At 38.1% G+C, this 18,883-nt stretch overlaps 4 protein-coding genes across 5 annotated transcripts; 1 reads left to right on the forward strand and 3 right to left on the reverse strand.

Annotated features, from left to right (window-relative positions):
* Positions 1–339: 339 nt before the first annotated feature.
* Positions 340–4,636, forward strand: LOC121780243 (potassium transporter 26-like). The gene is made up of 6 exons (XM_042177783.1): positions 340–569; positions 636–1,077; positions 1,504–1,554; positions 2,876–3,136; positions 3,214–3,266; positions 3,338–4,636. The coding sequence occupies exons 1-6, from the start codon at positions 414–416 to the stop codon at positions 4,529–4,531; spliced, it is 2,157 nt and encodes a 718-aa protein (XP_042033717.1). The 5' UTR covers positions 340–413; the 3' UTR covers positions 4,532–4,636.
* Positions 4,637–4,644: 8 nt separating this feature from the next.
* Positions 4,645–6,777, reverse strand: LOC121780244 (ubiquitin-conjugating enzyme E2-17 kDa-like). Its single transcript, XM_042177784.1, has 5 exons — positions 6,619–6,777; positions 6,466–6,544; positions 5,276–5,403; positions 5,059–5,163; positions 4,645–4,971 (listed from the first exon to the last, which is right to left on the reverse strand). Exons 2-5 carry the CDS (start codon positions 6,533–6,535, stop codon positions 4,828–4,830), a joined length of 447 nt encoding a protein of 148 aa, XP_042033718.1. The 5' UTR covers positions 6,536–6,544; positions 6,619–6,777; the 3' UTR covers positions 4,645–4,827.
* Positions 6,778–10,222: 3,445 nt separating this feature from the next.
* On the reverse strand, positions 10,223–13,247 carry LOC121780241 (ABC transporter F family member 4-like). Its single transcript, XM_042177781.1, has 2 exons — positions 12,967–13,247; positions 10,223–12,560 (listed from the first exon to the last, which is right to left on the reverse strand). Exon 2 carries the CDS (start codon positions 12,547–12,549, stop codon positions 10,390–10,392), a length of 2,160 nt encoding a protein of 719 aa, XP_042033715.1. The 5' UTR covers positions 12,550–12,560; positions 12,967–13,247; the 3' UTR covers positions 10,223–10,389.
* A 2,609-nt stretch (positions 13,248–15,856) lies between these two features.
* LOC121779393 (probable inactive receptor kinase At4g23740) lies at positions 15,857–18,883 on the reverse strand. 2 transcript variants are annotated; one of them, XM_042176730.1, is made up of 4 exons: positions 18,691–18,883; positions 18,520–18,573; positions 16,894–18,165; positions 15,857–16,646 (listed from the first exon to the last, which is right to left on the reverse strand). In XM_042176730.1, exons 3-4 carry the CDS (start codon positions 18,098–18,100, stop codon positions 15,964–15,966), a joined length of 1,890 nt encoding a protein of 629 aa, XP_042032664.1. In that variant the 5' UTR covers positions 18,101–18,165; positions 18,520–18,573; positions 18,691–18,883; the 3' UTR covers positions 15,857–15,963. The 2 variants fall into 2 exon arrangements, with proteins under 2 accessions (XP_042032664.1, XP_042032665.1); XM_042176731.1 differs by having other exon boundaries at positions 18,685–18,883.

Here is an 18,883-nt window from a genome sequence, read left to right on the forward strand (position 1 = left end):
TATATATGATAAACTAACTATATATGCACATATCACCACAAAAAACTTTCTACACTTACAAATTAGACTGCCCTCTTCTTGATTTACGGTATCATAATCTTTCCATATCCAATTGTTTGTAATTTTTTCCTGAAAACAATAATGCAACCATAAATTGGACACAATTCGAATTAATTATACATGCCAATAATGCTATTATTTGACAGCACTTTGTATAATTGATCTCAGTGTGCGGCCGTAAATTCTCTGTACTATAACCTTATGACAAAACATCAATTAATGTATAACTTGAATATATTTGTAGTCAAGCAAATACTAAATAATTAAAATTAGAATGGATTGTACTCCATTCAACAATAAAAAGAGGTTACGTTACTTAATTGTGTCAACTCAATTTGATTGGCACTAGGAAGATGGATGATAATCCATCAAACAATTGCTCCATAAGCTCTGATCCCGAAATTGGCAGTGAGGGTGGTGGTGGTGGGGACCACTCCGGCACGCATATCTCTAATACGGATAATATCATGAGTTTCGCTACAACTCATCTGCCTCCTGAAATAGAAAAGGTATAATTTCAAAATTATAATTAATCTATAATTACTTAAACTAGTTATAACGATTTTTTTGGTTAGATATATTCAAATTGGGAGAACATTGTATTAGCCTACCAATCACTTGGAGTAGTGTATGGAGACTTGGGAACTTCTCCGGTGAACGTATTCTCCGCGACAAGATTCACTAATCTCCGTGAAGACGACCTTTTGGGAACCCTGAGCCTTATCATATGGACTCTGACCTTGCTAGTGTTGATCAAATACGTTTTCATCGTGATGCATGCAAATGATCATGGAGAGGGTGGAACCTTTGCTCTCTACTCTTATATTCGGCGTCATATTAATTTTACGACCAATTTCACCATTCGCAACGTCAGATTGGATTCGAGAACCCCTTCTCCGACTAGGGTTAAGGGCTTTCTTGAGAGGAGCACTTTTGGTCAGAATTTTGTCACTATTATAGTGCTATTGGGAACTTGCATGGTTATTGGAGATGGAGCTCTTACTCCTGCAACTTGTGGTAACTCGTTTTCAAAATCATTCATTGCATAATTTAATTCTAATTAAGAGACTAAACTACCATTCAAATATTAACTATTTGAATGTGACAAATTTGTCCAAACCCTCGATTTGTAGGACACAAGACAATTACATGGGTTTGACTCGTTACCTTAAAAATGATGTGACAAAAATGATTTCGTTTTTTTCGATAAGTGGAGAAGCATGAGCATAAAAATTACATGTGAAACTAAGTGATTTCATCTTCCCTTTATGTTGCTGAAAATTCAAGGATGTATTTTTGTGACTTTTTCGAGCATTTCATTGCTACTATATCAATAGTTGGATATATTTTGAGAAACTATGTATCGTGATATTCACCCAAACTATATATTGATATTTGATATGTGATTCTTATATATGTTTGCAATTGTTTGAGAATTTGCAGTTCTTTCAGCCCTTCAAGGAATTCAGTCGCGCTCTTCCAAGATCACACAAGGTTTGTGGCCAAGTAATTTATACTCCATCCGTCCCAATAAATATAAAACATTTGGTTTCCGGCACGGAATTTTATGCAGTGTTGTTTTGTGAGTTAATAACAAGAGAGTAAAGTAAGAGAGAAGAAAAAGTAGAGATAGTGTTGTTTCCATTTTAGGAAACGTTTCATTTTTAATGGGACAACCCAAAAAGGAAAACGTTTCATTTCTAATGGGACAAAGGGAGTATATATTAGGACCATCTGAGTTCCAAAGCCAAAGATTGATATTTAGTCTTGTTCTACATTAAAATAAGTATACATATGTATTTGAATACACCTATGTATAAGTCATTAGATCGGAAAATAGAGAGCCTAGTGCGGCTAATGCATATATCATCACACCCATTATACAATGTCTTAAGATAATAAATACAGCTATACTAAACTAAAGGTAATCACTTGCTCTTTTCTAAAAATATCTTAAATCTTTAAATTTTATATAACTTTTTCAATTTAAATTACTTTTTCACAAAACAGATAATCCCTCCGTTTCTCAAAAATAGAAACTCTTTCCTTTTAGGTCCATCTCTTAAAAATAAAAACTTTTCATTTTAGGAAATGGACCATTCAATCCACTAACACTAATTTTACTACTCCCGCCGTCCCAATGAAGATGACCCCTTCCCTGGGCGGCACGAGATTTTATGCAGGTTTATTTTGTGTGTTCAGTGGAGAGAGTAAAGTAAGAGAGAGAATTAAGTAGAGATAAAAAAGTGTTTCCAATTTTGGTAAGGGATTATCTTGGTTGGAACAATCTAAAAAAGAAAGTGGGTCATTTTCAATGGGACGGGGGGAATACATTTTTTCTCTTCATATCTCTTAATTTATCCATTTTTTCTCTTCCTCTCTCTTAGTATTTTACTAATTCCGCATTAAAATCATAATTATCCTAACAAAATCATAATTGTATATGTTTATATGAAGAATTTTGCATGGTCATTATGAAATGTGATCGAATAATGTACGAAAGATGGTATATATTGATTATTTTGAATTGGTACAATGATATTGTCTGATTACTACGTTACATATATTTAAGCTTGTGATAATATTCATTTGGAATGAAATTAACAAACCAAAAAGGGTGATATGCGATGTAAACTTTTATCTGAGACGATGATATTGCCTGAATAGTACACTGATATTTGTTGACAATGTGTGGATATTCATTTTGATTTTAAAAATTATAATGGATAATAACATTCAATGTGATTCAATTAGTTGCAAAACACGGTGTATATATATGTGTTTTTAATGAAGATTTTGTTTGTTTGTTTTTCAGAACATGTAGTGTGGATATCAGTAATTCTTTTAGTAATCTTATTTCTCTTCCAAAGTTATGGGACTAGCAAAGTAAGCTTCTTATTCTCTCCAATAATGCTAATTTGGTTTGCTACCAATGTCTCAATTGGAGTTTACAACATCATCAAGTATAATCCATCCATTCTCAAAGCTATCTCACCACACTACATTGTCAAATTCTTGATGGCCAACACCAAGACCGCCTATGATCTCCTCGGAACCGTTTTCTTGAGCATCACAGGCGCGTAAAATGTGTGTTCTTATCATGTTCTGCTTATTTATCTTTCTTACTAAACTGACCAATTTTTATCTTAATAGGAGCTGAGGCAATGTTTGCAGATTTGGGGCACTTCAACAAAAGGGGTATCCAGGTTGGTAACAACCATATATATCATATCCATGCTTAGATTTCAATCATCTAATCAATGGTTTCTACTTGTAGTTGGGCTTCTCTTTCGTAGTTTATCCATCGTTGATAGTGACGTACGCGGGCCAAACGGCTTATCTATTGAAGCACCCTGAAAACGTCGTTGACGCCTACTACAGCTCTGTTCCGGATCCTGTTTACTGGCCGATGTTCGTTATCTCCACGCTAGCTGCAGTTGTTGCGAGCCAATCTATGATCTCCGCATGCTTCTCCATCGTGAAGCAGTCGCTCGAGCTCGACTGCTTCCCTAGGGTTAGCATAATTCACACATCCTCCAAGCACCAAGGCCAGGTCTACTCCCCTGAGATCAACTGCATTCTCATGATCCTCACCGTTGGACTCGTTGTCGGATTCAAAGGCGGGGTCGAGCTCGCCAATGCGTACGGTGTCGTGGTGATATGGGTTATGATCATAACCACGTGTCTCATGAGTCTGGTGATGCTGACCATTTGGAAAATGAACGCGGTTGTAGTGCTAGGGTTTTTCGTTCCTTACGTCGTACTGGAGGGTGCGTTCATGACGTCGTTGCTTCAAAAGATCCCGCAAGGGGGGTGGGTGCCGTTCGCCATATCGGCGCTCTTCATGGTCGTGATGATGTCGTGGAAGTACGGAAGGAGCAAGAAGACGACGTACGAGGCCAAGAACAAAATGAGCGCGACGGAGCTAGACGATGCTTTGTCAGGAAGCAACGGCTTTTGCCGCACTCCAGGTGTTTGCTTTTTCTTTACGGATCTCGTGTACGGCATCCCACCCATCATCCGCCACTACATCCAGCATACGAGCTCGGTGCGTGAGATCATGGTCCTCGTCACCATCAGGACTTTGCCAATCAAAACCATCGCGCCCACTGAGCGTCTCTATGTCCAGAAGCTAGGGCGCCACGGGGTGTACCAATGTTTGATTCAGTTCGGGTATAACGATGCAAAGAACATGAATGGAGCGGAATATGCTGGCTCAATAGTGGCAAAGCTCGTTGAGTTGATCGATGACCCCAGCGAGGTGCAGAAGATTCAGAGCACGATGAAGAGAGGGATTGTGTTTGTCACCGGAAGGACTATCCTCAAGGCGAACAAGAAGAGTGGGATGCTTGCACGGTTCACCATTAATTATCTGTATAGGTTTCTGCAGAAGAACAGCAAGCCCGCGTTTCCCACGCTTCAAACCCCACCCCAAGCAACGATGCAGGTCGGAATGCTGTATGAATCCTAAAGGTTACTAGCTCCATGAAATAGAAGTTATCTATCTTATAAATTCTAGAATAAATTTGCAGCAAAACAAATGAAATGACAATAATGAGATGAGTTGGGATAACAAGCACAAGATTTCAATCATAGAAACGCATTTGATAGATTAACTACACATACAAACAGTTTAAAAGGAATGTGTCTGGTAATTTTTAGTCCAAATTTAGGACTTGAAAGGTAGATTAGACCATTTGATACATAATAAAATGTAGAAAGCAAAATGTTCAAAGGTAAACGGGCCAACCACTCGTCCACGCAAAGTTAGCCCATGGCGTATTTCTGAGTCCAGCTCCTTGCAGTGGTCTCGTACTTGGTCCTGTCAGTTTTATACATATGGGCAATCTCTGGAACCAATGGATCATCGGGATTCGGGTCTGTCAGCAAGGAGCATATGGAAAGCAACACCTGAAGCACAAACAAACACCAACTTTTTCAGCAATTTGGATTTATGAGCAAGAGATTGTGTTAAATTAGATATATAAACATACTAACCTTAGAGATGGTTAGGGCTGGGCTCCACTGCTCCTTCAGTATGTCGAGACATATGCTTCCGTTGCTGTTTATGTTTGGGTGGAAAACTTTTGTCCTGAAAGCAACCTGCAGAATTCATCGAGCGGAATATGTCAGACATGCAAATCATAACTGAGGAAGAGGATATGACACTAAGGAAATAATCGATGAACCTAAGAAATGTGGACGGAAACAATACCTTAGGAGGTTTGAAAGGGTAGTCTGGAGGGAAATGGATCGTAACTAAGAAAACCCCTCCTGCGTAAGGACTATCCGGAGGACCCATGATCGTAGCTTGCCAATGAAACATGTCCTCAGCTACAGGACCTGCCATTTACAAAGAATGGAAAAAATCGAAGACACATTTAGAAATCTTGAGGTTGAATTTGAAGTTTCAAGTGTGAAGTGAAACATTAGCAAAACTATAAAGTAGGTTGGTGAGAATGCAAGACAACGTAGGTGGTTCAACGGCAGAGGAACAAAAAGGCATTTATCGAATGCTGGTCCACCTTCTTTACTTGGACAGATTTGGATTAATAGTAATGGAAAATAAGTCTACGACTATAAAAAAAACAGATTTTGCATAAGGATTCGATATCTCGCCCGCACTCCTTAGAGACTATAGCCATGTTACAAACTTACAATTCAAATCAAACTGATGCTGAACTAAAGGATACCATCAGAAAACGGTGCCGGCTATTGCATCATGATCAGGAAAGTATTCATTCACCAAATTAAAACTTGTTACGAACTCAATATCTTGTATGTGGCATGGCACAGATGGCCAACCACACAAATCAGTTAACATATTGTTTTACACATGAACATTTGTGTGAATTAGACATGTCATTCACCAAATGCAAACAATCCAGTGCAAACAGAAGACATAATGGGCCATCCACATACATTTTCATCTTCATGCAGCTTCTTAAAGCTTAACCACAAGAAACTTCTATTTAGAGAGATGCCTCAACCATCCCTAAGGCTATAAAAACTCCTAAACTTGGGTAAATTTTTCACAATCAAAACAGAACAAGAAATCATATAAGCACAATTCCTGCTTTTACTTCAATGGATTTTTAGCCAATGTCAAAACTGGAAAATATATGCACAAAGAAGAACCAGTCAACCACCAAAATTGCCTTAAAAAGAACCACTAAAATCCCACAATAAGAAAAATGAAACAAAACACCTCAATGATTAGTTAGTTATATATGGCCACAGAAGAAAAAAAAACATCAAACAAATTACTAGAACCCCAAAACTGAGTACATATCAAAATCAAAAAAAAAATTGAAAAACACATTCATGTACAGAAACTAAAAATCGAATCTTTTTGATGTATTCGGGTTTAAAATGTAAATTTTGACGAAATTTAGTTACAATTACCAGCACTGCAAGAGGTAGGAGGATCCTTTTGGAGATCCTTGAGCTCCTTCAAGATCCGCTTTGAAGCCATAAGCGATTCCTGTGATCCCCCAAAAAAACAAGGCAGATCTAAATTTTCTAGCAAAATTTCTCGAAATGGGTTGGAAATTGTACCTGAGAGAAAGATTGGATCCTCCTGCCTGCGTAATTCGAGGGGAAAGTTTTATTACTTTTTTCACAGAAAAGTGGACGACGAAAATGAAATTGCAGAGGAGATATTTGTTGAGTGAGGAAATGAGGAAGAAAGAAAGAAACTCATAAATGAATAATTAATCAATTGTCATATTTCTTTTTATTTTCCTTGTTTTTTGTCATCACTGGATTTCATAATGTTGACATTGGGATGACTCCATTTGTCAAGTGGCTACTTTTAATTTCTTTTACTTTTTTGGGTATTAAGAAATTTGATAAATTATGTATAGATTCTATGTATTCTGTTTTATTTTCTTGTGAAATTAATTATATGTGCAAGAATAAATAAAAGGAGAAATTCCAGGAATAGTGAGGTAAACAAAGATCATTACCAATTTTTATTTAACAAATCATGTACTATGAATATATGATGGGGAAAAGTATATGTAAGAAAATTATTGCTCTTAATTCTTAAATCCCACTTGTGGAAAGAGGTTATCCAAAGCTAAACTTAATGGTGAAAATAAGCCAAATCTTTCATCTTTCATTATAATAATGCTAAAGGTTAAAAAAATAGAGAAAGGTGGGAAAACCAAGTTGATTATGGGTTTGGATTGATAAACAAGGGCGGCTAATTCTGAGTTTTTGAGTAAAATGCAAGTTTTAATAGTTTATTTATTACTCTTAACCCTCGGAAAAAGAGAGTCTATAATTACTCTATTATTTCTCAATAATATTAAAATTTTATTAGATTTTATTTTAATACAATGGGGTCGAGTGGGGTACGTACTGGTTTCTTGCTGGAATCTTGCTGGATTTGAATCAAATCACTTGATAAAGATAGTGACAGTATCTATGAATCTATGAGAGCATCTCCAATAACCGGCGTCACCACCGCGACGCCGATTTTTCGCCGACGCCGGTTTGACGCCTAACCATTGGAACCGGCGTCGGCGAAATCGGCGTCAAAATCGGCGTCGCCATGCCGATTCCCGCGCTGACGCCGGTTCCGACGCCGATCCTCACGGGCGCCATTGTGCGTCCCGGATCGGCGCCAAACCGGCGTCGGATTTAAATTTTTTTTTTAATTCGAATTTTAAAAATTCGAATTTAAAAAAAAAATTAAAAATACTATTTATTTATAAAAATTGTTTTTAATATTTAAAAACAATTTTTACAAATAAATTTATACAAGAAATTCTTAATAGCCCATATATATTTAATGGGTTTGCGAATTATGAAACCATTCTAGGTTGTCTCTCTTTTATAGAGACATCCTTGAATGTTTTATGTTCCACATTCGATGTGGGACAAAAACCACTCTAGGTAGTCTCTCTTTTATAGAGACATCCTTGAATGTTTTATGTTCCACATTTGATGTGGGACAAAAACCACTCTAGGTTGTCTCTCTTTTATAGAGACATCCTTGAATGTTTTATGTTTCACATTCGATGTGGGACAAAAATCATTCTAGGTTGTCTCTCTTTTATAGAGACTTGTCTCTCTTTTATAGAGACATCCTTGAATGTTTTATGTTTCACATTCGATGTGGGACAAAAATCATTCTAGGTTGTCTCTCTTTTATAGAGACATCCTTGAATGTTTTATGTTTCACATTCGATGTGGGACAAAAATCATTCTAGGTTGTCTCTCTTTTATAGAGACATCCTTGAATGTTTTATGTTTCACATTCGATGTGGGACAAAAATCATTCTAGGTTGTCTCTCTTTTATAGAGACATCCTTGAATGTTTTATGTTTCACATTCGATGTGGGACAAAAATCATTCTAGGTTGTCTCTCTTTTATAGAGACATCTTTGAATGTTTTATGTTTCACATTCGATGTGGGACAAAAATCATTCTAGGTTGTCTCTCTTTTATAGAAACATCCTTGAATGTTTTATGTTTCCATATAGAAATATTGTACTTTTTTAATTGTACTTTTTAATTTTTGTACTTTTTTTAAATTATTGTACTTTTTTTTAAAATTAATGTACTTTCTAAATTTTAATAGTATTATTCGAATTTCCCGTATTTGTCTCGTAAATTAAATTCCGTATGTTGATACGAGTATAAATTAAATTATATAATTGTTATTAGTGATGTGGATAGGTAGTGTGAAGGCTATGTGAGGGCTATTTGATGTCCAGTTGATGTGGCAAGCTGATGTGGCAGGAGAATTGTAGTGCTGATGATGTGGCAGTGTGAAGGCTATTTGATGGCTATTTGACGTCCAGTGCTATTGGAGATGCTCTGATGATATAATAATACAAGAGTATTCAAATTGGGTTGTTGGGTTTCATTTACTGGAATTCTTCAAACTGGCGATACTAATATTTATATTTGTATGTTTGAATTCGAATATAACTTTTGAATATTCAACATTTAATTTGAGGGTGCTGTAAAGTTGATTAAAAAGACAGTTTGTAAGTCAATGTGTAATAATTTGTGGCATGTCAATTTATAATATATTCAAAAGGGTCAAGTGCATTGAAATTGTATTCAACTTAGACTGCGTTGCGTTACTTTTCAAAATGGTCTTTCAAATATTTCTTCAATTAGAACATACTTATTTTATTTTATTTTTAATACTGATAGATCTCTTAACATCATTAGATTATTTTCAACGGCTTCAAAACTTTAGCTACTAATTAATACTTCATCCGTCCGCGAATAGAAATCTTGTTTTTCATTTTGGTCCGTCCGCGAATATGAATCCCCGGTTCATAATTACTACTACTCTATTAATAAATGATAAAAAGGCCTCACATTCCGCTAACTCATTCCACTCATATGTCATTTAAAACTATTATACACAAGTGTGACTCATATTCTACCAATTTTCTTCCACCCTCTTTTATTAACATTTCTTAAAACTCGGAAAAAAGTGAGACTCCTATTTGCGGATGGATGGAATAACAATATACTTTAACTACTTTTACATAAAAAAATCGGGTAAAATATCATTTTACATCGCATTGTTTTCCTATTTCACAAGAATAATTCTATGTTTATTACAAAGCCATTAAAGTTTAAAATATGCTGTAAAAAAATATTATTTTTTTATTAATTTATTAATAAATGAACATAAATAATACATTTAAAGACCAACTCGAATCCCAGATCCTTTTGGATTCTTATTGATCAATGGCGAAGTGGAGTGAGAAGTGTTGGAAATCCATCGAGTGAAAACCCATCGACTTCCTTGTCTTCATCTTCTTCTCGGCAGAGCTACTCGGAAGCGGCTCAGCGTGGCGGCTGATCAGAGTCCTGGGAGAAGCCGAAGCAGGGCTGCCGGAGGTGGAGGTGGAGGTGGTGGTGGTGGTTGAGTCCTCGAGTGGTCGTGAAAGAGTTCCCATAGCTCTTGTTTCCTCACCGCAGCTCTCACCAGCCTCTCCCAATCTTCATAAACTTTAGTCATCCTTTTTCACATTCACACTATAATTCTTCCTCACTCTATATTTATATACACAAAGCAGAGTAGATGGTAGTTGCCTCTTTATTTCCATTGAAATTTCGATGCAATTTCAACGTCAATGAAAGCTTCACCGACAAATAAGGTTATGAAATGACAGAGTCGAAGAAATATTATGCTCCAAAATTTTCAAAATATAGTAAAAGTTACAAGAAAAAAGTTTTAGGAAAAATACACTCACTATTACTAGTTTCACCAAATAAACACCAAATCTTGAGAGGAAAAATATGGTCTTTCTATTTCTTAATAATAACTCGAACCTCATGCGAAGTGACCAATCAATCGTCAACCTCGGCTCTGATTTCCTTGACAAGCTCATCCTTGTAGTCTTCAAATGAATCAGGGAAGGCCTCAACAGTTCCGTTTTCCACCACCCATATCTGGCTCCTTTCTTCATCTTGGCACACGCGCGATATAAGCCTCGAGTCATGGCTGACGAGAACGACTCCTCCTGTGAACTCATCCAGCGCATCTGCCAATGCATCAATACTCTGCATATCTAAATGATTGGTCGGCTCATCCAACAGTAGAATGTGCGGCTTAGACATGGATATGGAAGTGAAAACCACGCGCGCCTTCTGCCCTCCGGATAGTTTTGCAATAGGAGTCAGATGGTTGTGGCTGGGAAGTCCAAACTTGCCAAGCTTTGCCCGGACAGCCTCTTGCTTGCTGAGCCCTTCTTGTTCCGGATGTAATCGAAGTAGATACTGAACGGGTGTTTCATCCATTATCAGGAGATCCACAAAGTGCTGCGAGTATCTGCCTATCCTCAGTTTCTGACTTCTCCTCACCTCACCCTTTGTTGGAACCAAATCTCCAGCAAGAAGGTTGAGCAAGGTTGATTTTCCAGCTCCATTGGGTCCGACAATTGCTACACGGGTCCCCATATCAATGCCCACATCCACATTAGACAGCCTGAAGTCCTCGCGATTTGGGTAGCTAAAGCTAACTTCGAGTAGTTGCAGAAGTGGTGGTGTTAGCTCAGTAGGCTCAGGGAAATGGAACTCCACTGTGTAATCTTTCCATTTCCGTGGTGCCTCTGCAATAGGCTCATCCTCATCAACCTTACCCTTACTCTTGCTCTTCGAGGCTTCCTTGGCAGCATTAAATTTAGCTCGATCCTTGACCTTCTCCTGCTGGGTTCGACTGCCAGATCTCTTGGCATTTCTGAGCTGCTTTTCATATGCCTCGCTCTTCTTATTCGCCTCTTTGCGGCGCTGTTCATATCCACCTTCGAAATCATCAAAATTTCCACGATAAAGGTGAAGCTTCAAATCATGGAGATGGATAATCTCATTGCAAACTGTATTTAGAAAATCCCGGTCGTGTGAGACAACAATAAGAGTTTTCTTCCACCTGCATAAGTATTCTTCCAACCAGAGAACAGCCCTGAGGTCGAGATGATTTGTAGGCTCATCCAACAGCAACAAAGTAGGCTGAACAAACAGTGCTCTAGCCAATGAAATTCTCATCCTCCAACCACCACTAAAGGACCGTGTTGCTCGACTCTGCATATCTTTAGTAAAACCCAACCCAGCAAGAATTTTAGAAGCTTGGGCCTCAGCAGCATCTGATCCCATCAACTGCAACTTCTCATACAATTCACTCAGCTTCTCTCCCACATCATTCCCTTCATCATCATCTTCCTCCCCGTCACCAGTGGACATATTTGATGCATCCTGCAAAGCAGCAACTTCTTCTCGAAGTTTGACGAGTTCTTCGTTGGCTGAAACAACTGCTTCAAGAGCTGTTCTATCATCACCAACGACCTCTTGTTCAACCAAAAGTACATCAATATTTTTGGGCACAGGTATCTTTCTCCAAGCAAGAAGCTTTAACAGGGTAGATTTACCCATTCCATTGGGCCCAACCAATCCATATCTCTTCCCATGAGAGATTTTCACCGAAGTATTCTTCAACAGTTCTTTCCCTCGAGCAGCAACAGAGAAGTTTTCAACTGTTATATCTTTGACATTGGCATCAGCATCATTTTCACCATCAAGTACAGAAGCCCGGCTACCAATTACAACAGTAAACGCATCACGATCATCCCTGAGTGCCTCCTTTTTGGCTACCTCTGCAGCCTGAGCCACAAGCACATCCTTCTTTCCACGCTTCTTCAACTCTTTGTCGGTGAGACCTGTGTCAATAGGCTTTGCAATATTTCTGCGGCTGTTTACCTCAATCAGATGTGCCTCCTCCTCTGAGCCCAATTCCTGTTCCTCTTCATCAGATGAAGGAAGATCTATACCATCAATGTAAGACGAGACTTTAGGAGCAGGTTTTGGCTTGGGTTTACTAGTGGAGGCGCTTGCTTTCTTCGGCTTTTCAGGTTTTGCATCCATGCTCGCGAGTAATTCAGTCACCGAGAACTTCTCCTTCCCACCCTGCTTCGACTTTGTACCAGCACCAGCTTCATCTGATTTCTTCTTACCCATTTCGACAATACCTAATCAACCAAAGTTAAAAAAAAACAACCAATGAAGTTTAATCAGCAAGGAACTAATCATACAATTAGAAGCATGATGAGAACCATATATTGTTCGTACAATCAACTTGACTAAATTTACCAAATTAACGCCTCACATTTCAAACTAAATACTATTAGTTGTTCTCAAACAGCTAATTTACCAAAGTAAGGCACCAATCAGGCAATCAACCAGGGGATAAATCTCCGGGGGAAAACACCAATTCATCAGATCCAATTCAGTTCAAATTAGGGCTAAGTTAACATCGAATTCGCATCAAAACGAAAACTTCACAACAAAATTAAGAAGCGCCAACAAAAATACCGTCAAATCCAACGAAGAATTATTCAAATAAAATAAAAAAACAGATTTACGAGAAATTCTTACAATTAACAATCCAGTAGCTAGAGCCTAGATCGGCGGCGATATTCGGATCTAGAAACGAGATTCCGATAAATCGGTAGCTCAAGCTGAGAAAAAACGGCAGCGATTGCTAAAGATCCCTAGACTGCCTCTGTAGAGAGGATTATTTCTATTTTGCAAAATAGCTAAAGCAATTGATAGTTTATCAATATTTGTGAGTGAAGCCTTAATTTTATAAAAATAGATATTAATGTTTGAAGATTTACACTAATAAAATGGTACGAAAATTTATTGTTGAATATTTTAACCAATTGATATTAATGTTTGAAGATTTACACTAATAAAATGATTGTGTAAATTTTGTGTTATAAATTTATATAAACACGAATTAAGAATATGCTTCAACTTTATTATTAGTACTACTCTAAGAACTGAAATTCCGACCAAAAAAATAAAATAAATAAAAATAAAAATTTCCGACCATGGGCTGTGCATATGTATTTTTTGAAAATCCAATCAGAAAATGGGCTTGTAAGGCTGCGTTTATCAGATTTGAATGATGAACTTTGGGCTGACATGAGGCCCATTCTAAGATTATACTATTAAATATTTTACATAAAATTACGTTAATTATATTTTATTCTATTAGAAACTTATAGATTGTTTAGTAGTCATTTTATTTATAAAGTTTAGTCAAATCGAAATATTAAATTTTAAAATTTCAGTTTTTCTTAATTGCCAAATCCAAATATATAATGTCACTGTTTGATGATCTTCAAAATAATGTGCTTCAATAAAATAAGTATTTTTTTATTTTATTCGATCTTCGCCGGGAGAAATTGGTGCTTCGAGGTGAGAAAAAATTCCATGGTCTAAGTATACCACGTAAGCAATCTGATTTGGTGTGTCTCACTAATATTTCTTTGCCAAATGGAATTATAGTAGGTCCCACTTCCAGCTGGAGCATACATGGCCAAATGAATTTTAAAGGAAAAAATGTGATTATTTATGGAAATTTCTATAATTCCCATATATACTATGCATACAACCATATATACATACGGAGTATATGCACAAGCTTCATATTTATTCATATTTTATAACTTCAGTACATAAGTTATAACTTGAGTAAATATTTATTCATGTTTTATACTTCACCTCATAATTTCGTAGAATTGCATGCATCAAACTTTGGTTTTAGCTAAGCAAGTATGTTATTGAGTATGTCTTTGTGCATGTTCAAGTTTTTTTTTATCTTCGTTACTTTTTAATTATTTTTTATAGTTGAGTTACTATAAAAGACTATATGTATAAAATTATGTCTACTAAAGTTTATTTTCTTAGTTTTATAGTTGATGTTTCATTGTTAACAAAATCTCATTAATTATATAAAAATAAGACTGTTATCCTTATACTCCATTTGAATCAGTATTTTAATTTCTTAAATTGATATTAAAATATGTAATGATAAAAAATACATTGTATAGTCATTCGTATAGTTAACTTATTGTGTGCAATGCTAACAAAATTTAATTAATGTCTCTATCATTAAAAAAGAAAAAAGAATTCCATCAAATAAATAAATTTAATTTATGTATATATATATATATATATCAATATAAAATAAAAGCAGTCTTAACAAAAAATTGGTGGTGGAATGTTACAACCATTTTTTTTGAATAAATTAGTGTTCACAATGAAAATACGTTACGTGTTAATGTGTGTGGGTTGTTCGTATATCTATCTTATTCATTCAATGTCTGCATTGTATCAAAAAATCTTCGTCTGATTCTTATTCCTATTCTTATTCGCTTATTCCATGTTGTTCTTAACATCAACAAAAATGTCATTTTGTATATAATAGAACAATTGAGAAAAAAAATATTCACTTTAGTATTCTGATTTCAAATATTACGAGATTAATCATAATTAGACTAAATTTCATAATTTAATGACTACTAACCTTATATAAACATGCATTGCAAATATTTTCTAAAAATGAGTAACCTATAAATAATTAGACTTAAAAAAATTTATCTACCTCAACGCAAAAGTAAGGTCATTTAAGATTACAAAATAGGAGTAGCAAGTAATCAAAACTAAAATCACCAAATGTATCAGTTGACTTTTAACAAGCTTTAATTGTATTTAATCCTTAAAACAAACTAGACTTTTGACTTTGGGTGAACCTTGGTAGCTTAACAACATCCTAAGAGCATCTGTAACGCCATGGGCCCGGCCGCAAATCGCGAGTCCCGGCCCGTCCCATGCATTACACGGAAGGGCGGCACGGCTCAGGCCCGTCCCGGGGCCGCGTTCCCGGCCTGGGGAGCGTCCCGCATCCCGGCCCGGGACGGGGTTGCACGGTGACGGGCCGCATGTCCCGCGTCCCGGCCCAGCGTTACACGCTCTTCGGGCCGGGCCGCAAATCCAATTTTTTTTAATTCGATGTCTATAAATACGAGCATCCGTTCCATCCATTTCAATCCCGCGTTCCATTTCAATACTCTATTATACCCTTTGTTTCGGCGCCAATGGATTGGTTCAACAGCGATCAACGTAGAGGAATGAAATGTTAATTTCTAATGAAATGTTATTTCAAATTTGATTCGTCTAGTAATGTAATGTTAATTTCTAATGAATAATGCATTTTCCTGGTTTCAATTGTTCAACGAATTGCGTTTACGAGTTAAATATGTTGGAGTTGTGAATAGTGTCATTTATTAGTTGCGGCCCGGGCCGCAACGTGCAGGGTTATAGCAGTTGGGCATGGGCCGCAACTGTAGAGGAATGATGACGTGGAGGGGACTTGGGGCCGGAAATGGGGACGGGTTAATGATGACGTAGACACCCCTCTCTCTCCACTCCCAAACATAAACTGACATCTACCTGATCCAATCATTTGGCACCATAATTTTGGCAAATGGGACAAACAATACTTCTTAGCAAACAAAACCATATTCAATGAAAAATATATTAAAAAAAATAAAATTCTTGGACCTAAACCAAATTAGCAAGAATCTAGTTTGTAGTCGAAGAGGATCCAATCTCACTCACATGCGGTATAATATTCGGACTCGAAGACCTTGTCCCACCACGAGAGCTATTCCTCGTGGCCGTGGCCGTGGCCGTGGCCGGGACAACAACCCTAATCTCCTCCACCATCTTCACCACCTGCTCCATTTTCGGCCTTTGCTCGGGCATCCGCGCCACGCAACTCAACCCTATTTGCAACATCGACACCATCTCCTCCTCCACGTGCGGGTACCTCAGGAGCTCCAAGTCAAACACCTCACCCGTCCACTCCTCCCGGACCACGGAGTTCACCCACCTCACGAGGTGGATGACCTCCTCCCCTCCCGAGGCGTGGACAGGGGACTTCCCCGTGAGAAGCTCGAGCAAGAAAACCCCGTAGCTGTACACATCGGACGCCTGCAGCGCCTTCCTCGAGTCCATCACCTCCGGGGCACGATACCCCGAGCGGACAACGGGCACCGAGGTGGGGCTCATTAGTGTTGCTAGCCCGAGATCACTCACGCAGCCATACTGTTGGGCGTTGAGGAAGATATTCGATGATTTTATGTTGCCGTGCACGAGCTTCCCCCCACATTGTGTGTGGATGTGTGCAAAGCCTCGCGCTGCGCCAATGGCGATCTTTAACCGTGTTTCCCAGTCGAGACGACACAGGTTTTCGCCTCTTCTTGCTGCCAAATGTGGCAAAAGTCATCAATTTAGAGGCCAAAAGCAACTAGCAATACCAAAATTCAACCTTTTTTCATGATCAAGATAAATTTTCTGTACTAATAAAACACAGTTCACTAACAACACTATACAGAAGAGTGGACATACACAATACAGAATGAAACTCTACTAAAATCAAAGGCCAATTCGCAGATCACAGATAACGCAAACGACACAGAGATAGCGATTTATGTATAAGTAGTAACATACCGTGGAGCAGCATTGAGACGCTTCCCTGATTATAGAAGTCGTACACCATTAGCTTCTCGTCCTTGGAGTAGTAATAAGCCCTCAAAGGAGCAACGTTCGCGTGCCTAATATTCCCAACGACCTCCATCTGCTGCTCAAAATCCTTCCTCCCAACAATGACTTCCTTCAATCTCTTAACCGCAACTGTAGTTGCATCCTCTAGAGCCGCCTTATACGTAGCCCCAAATGTCCCCTTCCCGAGCACCTCAGCAGAGGCCCTCAGCAAATCCTCAAGGTCGAAAGCAAGATTACACCCCTCAAAAAATATCATCCCCACATCCCCTTCCTGCACGTGCTGCGACCCCATCCGCCTTGTTGACATCTCTGCCTTCTGAAGTGGCCCACTCTCCCCGCCTTTCTTCCTTCTGCTGGTGACAAACAGCAGCAAGGCGATTGCCACAAAGGCTGCCACGGAACAGCCAATGACAATTGCAAGAATGGTATGGTGGCTAAATTTAGGCGAATGCTTCTTTCGTGTAGCTTCAGGTGAAGTAGCAGAAGAGGGCTGGAATGAAAAATTGTTGCCCGAAAAGGCTGAGCTAGGAAATCTTCCTAGATATCGAGACACATCTCCGGTGAGATGGTTGTTGGACAAATCCAACACTTGCAGAGTTTTGATATTGAGATCAGGAACATCTCCGGAGAGAGAGTTATTAGCAAGATCCAAAGCTACTAAATGAGTCAGAGTTGAGATTGAAGATGAGATCCTCCCATTAAACCTATTATTCGACAAGTTCAACACCGAGAGATTTTCCCAGACAGATAAGTCCAATGGCAATGGACCCTCAAAATGATTAAACTCAAGATACAAACTAGACAAATTCCCAAGCTTCAAAATATCAGAAGGGAAAGGACCACTCATACCATTAGATCTCAAACTCAAGATCTGAAGGGCGGATAAACGGCCAAGAGTGTTCGTAGGAACTCCGCCTTTTAATCCAACAGCAGGCAGTCTAACAGCTATGACCCTTGAACTATCATGATTGCAAGTGACTCCAGTCCAGCTATGGCAAACAGAAGTCCTCTCATCCCAATTCAAATTCCGGGAATGGTTCACGTATCTAATGAAATCGAGCAAAGCAAACTTATCCTCGACCGGTTCTGCACTAGCTAATGAGAAGAGAGCACCACACACTAGCACTGCTGAAAGGATCAACTTGATTCCCATCTCTTGTTTCTCTCCAATCAAGAACCTTAAAACCCTCAAACACTAATGCATAATCTCCCCCATCCCTGAGATCATGAAAAACCAAAACAAGCTTGAGTTTAAGGAGAAACAGTAATCATATTTAAGATACTACTTATCAATGATTGGTGACATTTGTTTGAACATGGTAAACAATGTTAGGTAAACAACCAAATCGAATACTTTTAAAACACAAAGAAACAATTTTTTTAGCCAGTATAGAAGCCCTTTTCCCCCCACCTTCATTGACTCTGATCAATCACCTCTGTATTTTCAAACATTACAAACAACACTAATTTCAATAGGGTTTTCCTAATTCTTCACCGTTTCAAAGAATCATGCATCAACCAATAACATCTCGTCTAATAAAAAATGAGTTGAACTGAAAAATGTAGTCTTGCCTCTGGAAAAGAGATCAGAAACTTCCAATCTCAGCTACCCAACAACCAAGAATTCTGCAGGAAACAGAGTCAGAGCTTCTGTTACATAAATCCCAAATGGAAAAAAGAAAGAGCAGAGACAAAAAAAATGCAATATTTAATGAAAACAAATGGAAGAATCCAAACACAAACTGAGGCAGCGGTTGGTGGCAGTGCGATGAATGGGAAAAAGGAGATTTCTTGCTTGAGGCAATGGAAATGTGAAGGGAACAGAAGAATTAATGATTGGGAAAGTTGGTTTCTTTTTCTTCTTTACTGAATTTCCATGGCGCGGGAAGAGTGGGATCTGCACGTGCTGTAGCGTAAAGATGGCTGCAGCGGCAGA

This window comes from Salvia splendens, chromosome 19 (assembly GCF_004379255.2).
Source record: "Salvia splendens isolate huo1 chromosome 19, SspV2, whole genome shotgun sequence".
Lineage (NCBI taxonomy): Eukaryota > Viridiplantae > Streptophyta > Magnoliopsida > Lamiales > Lamiaceae > Salvia > Salvia splendens.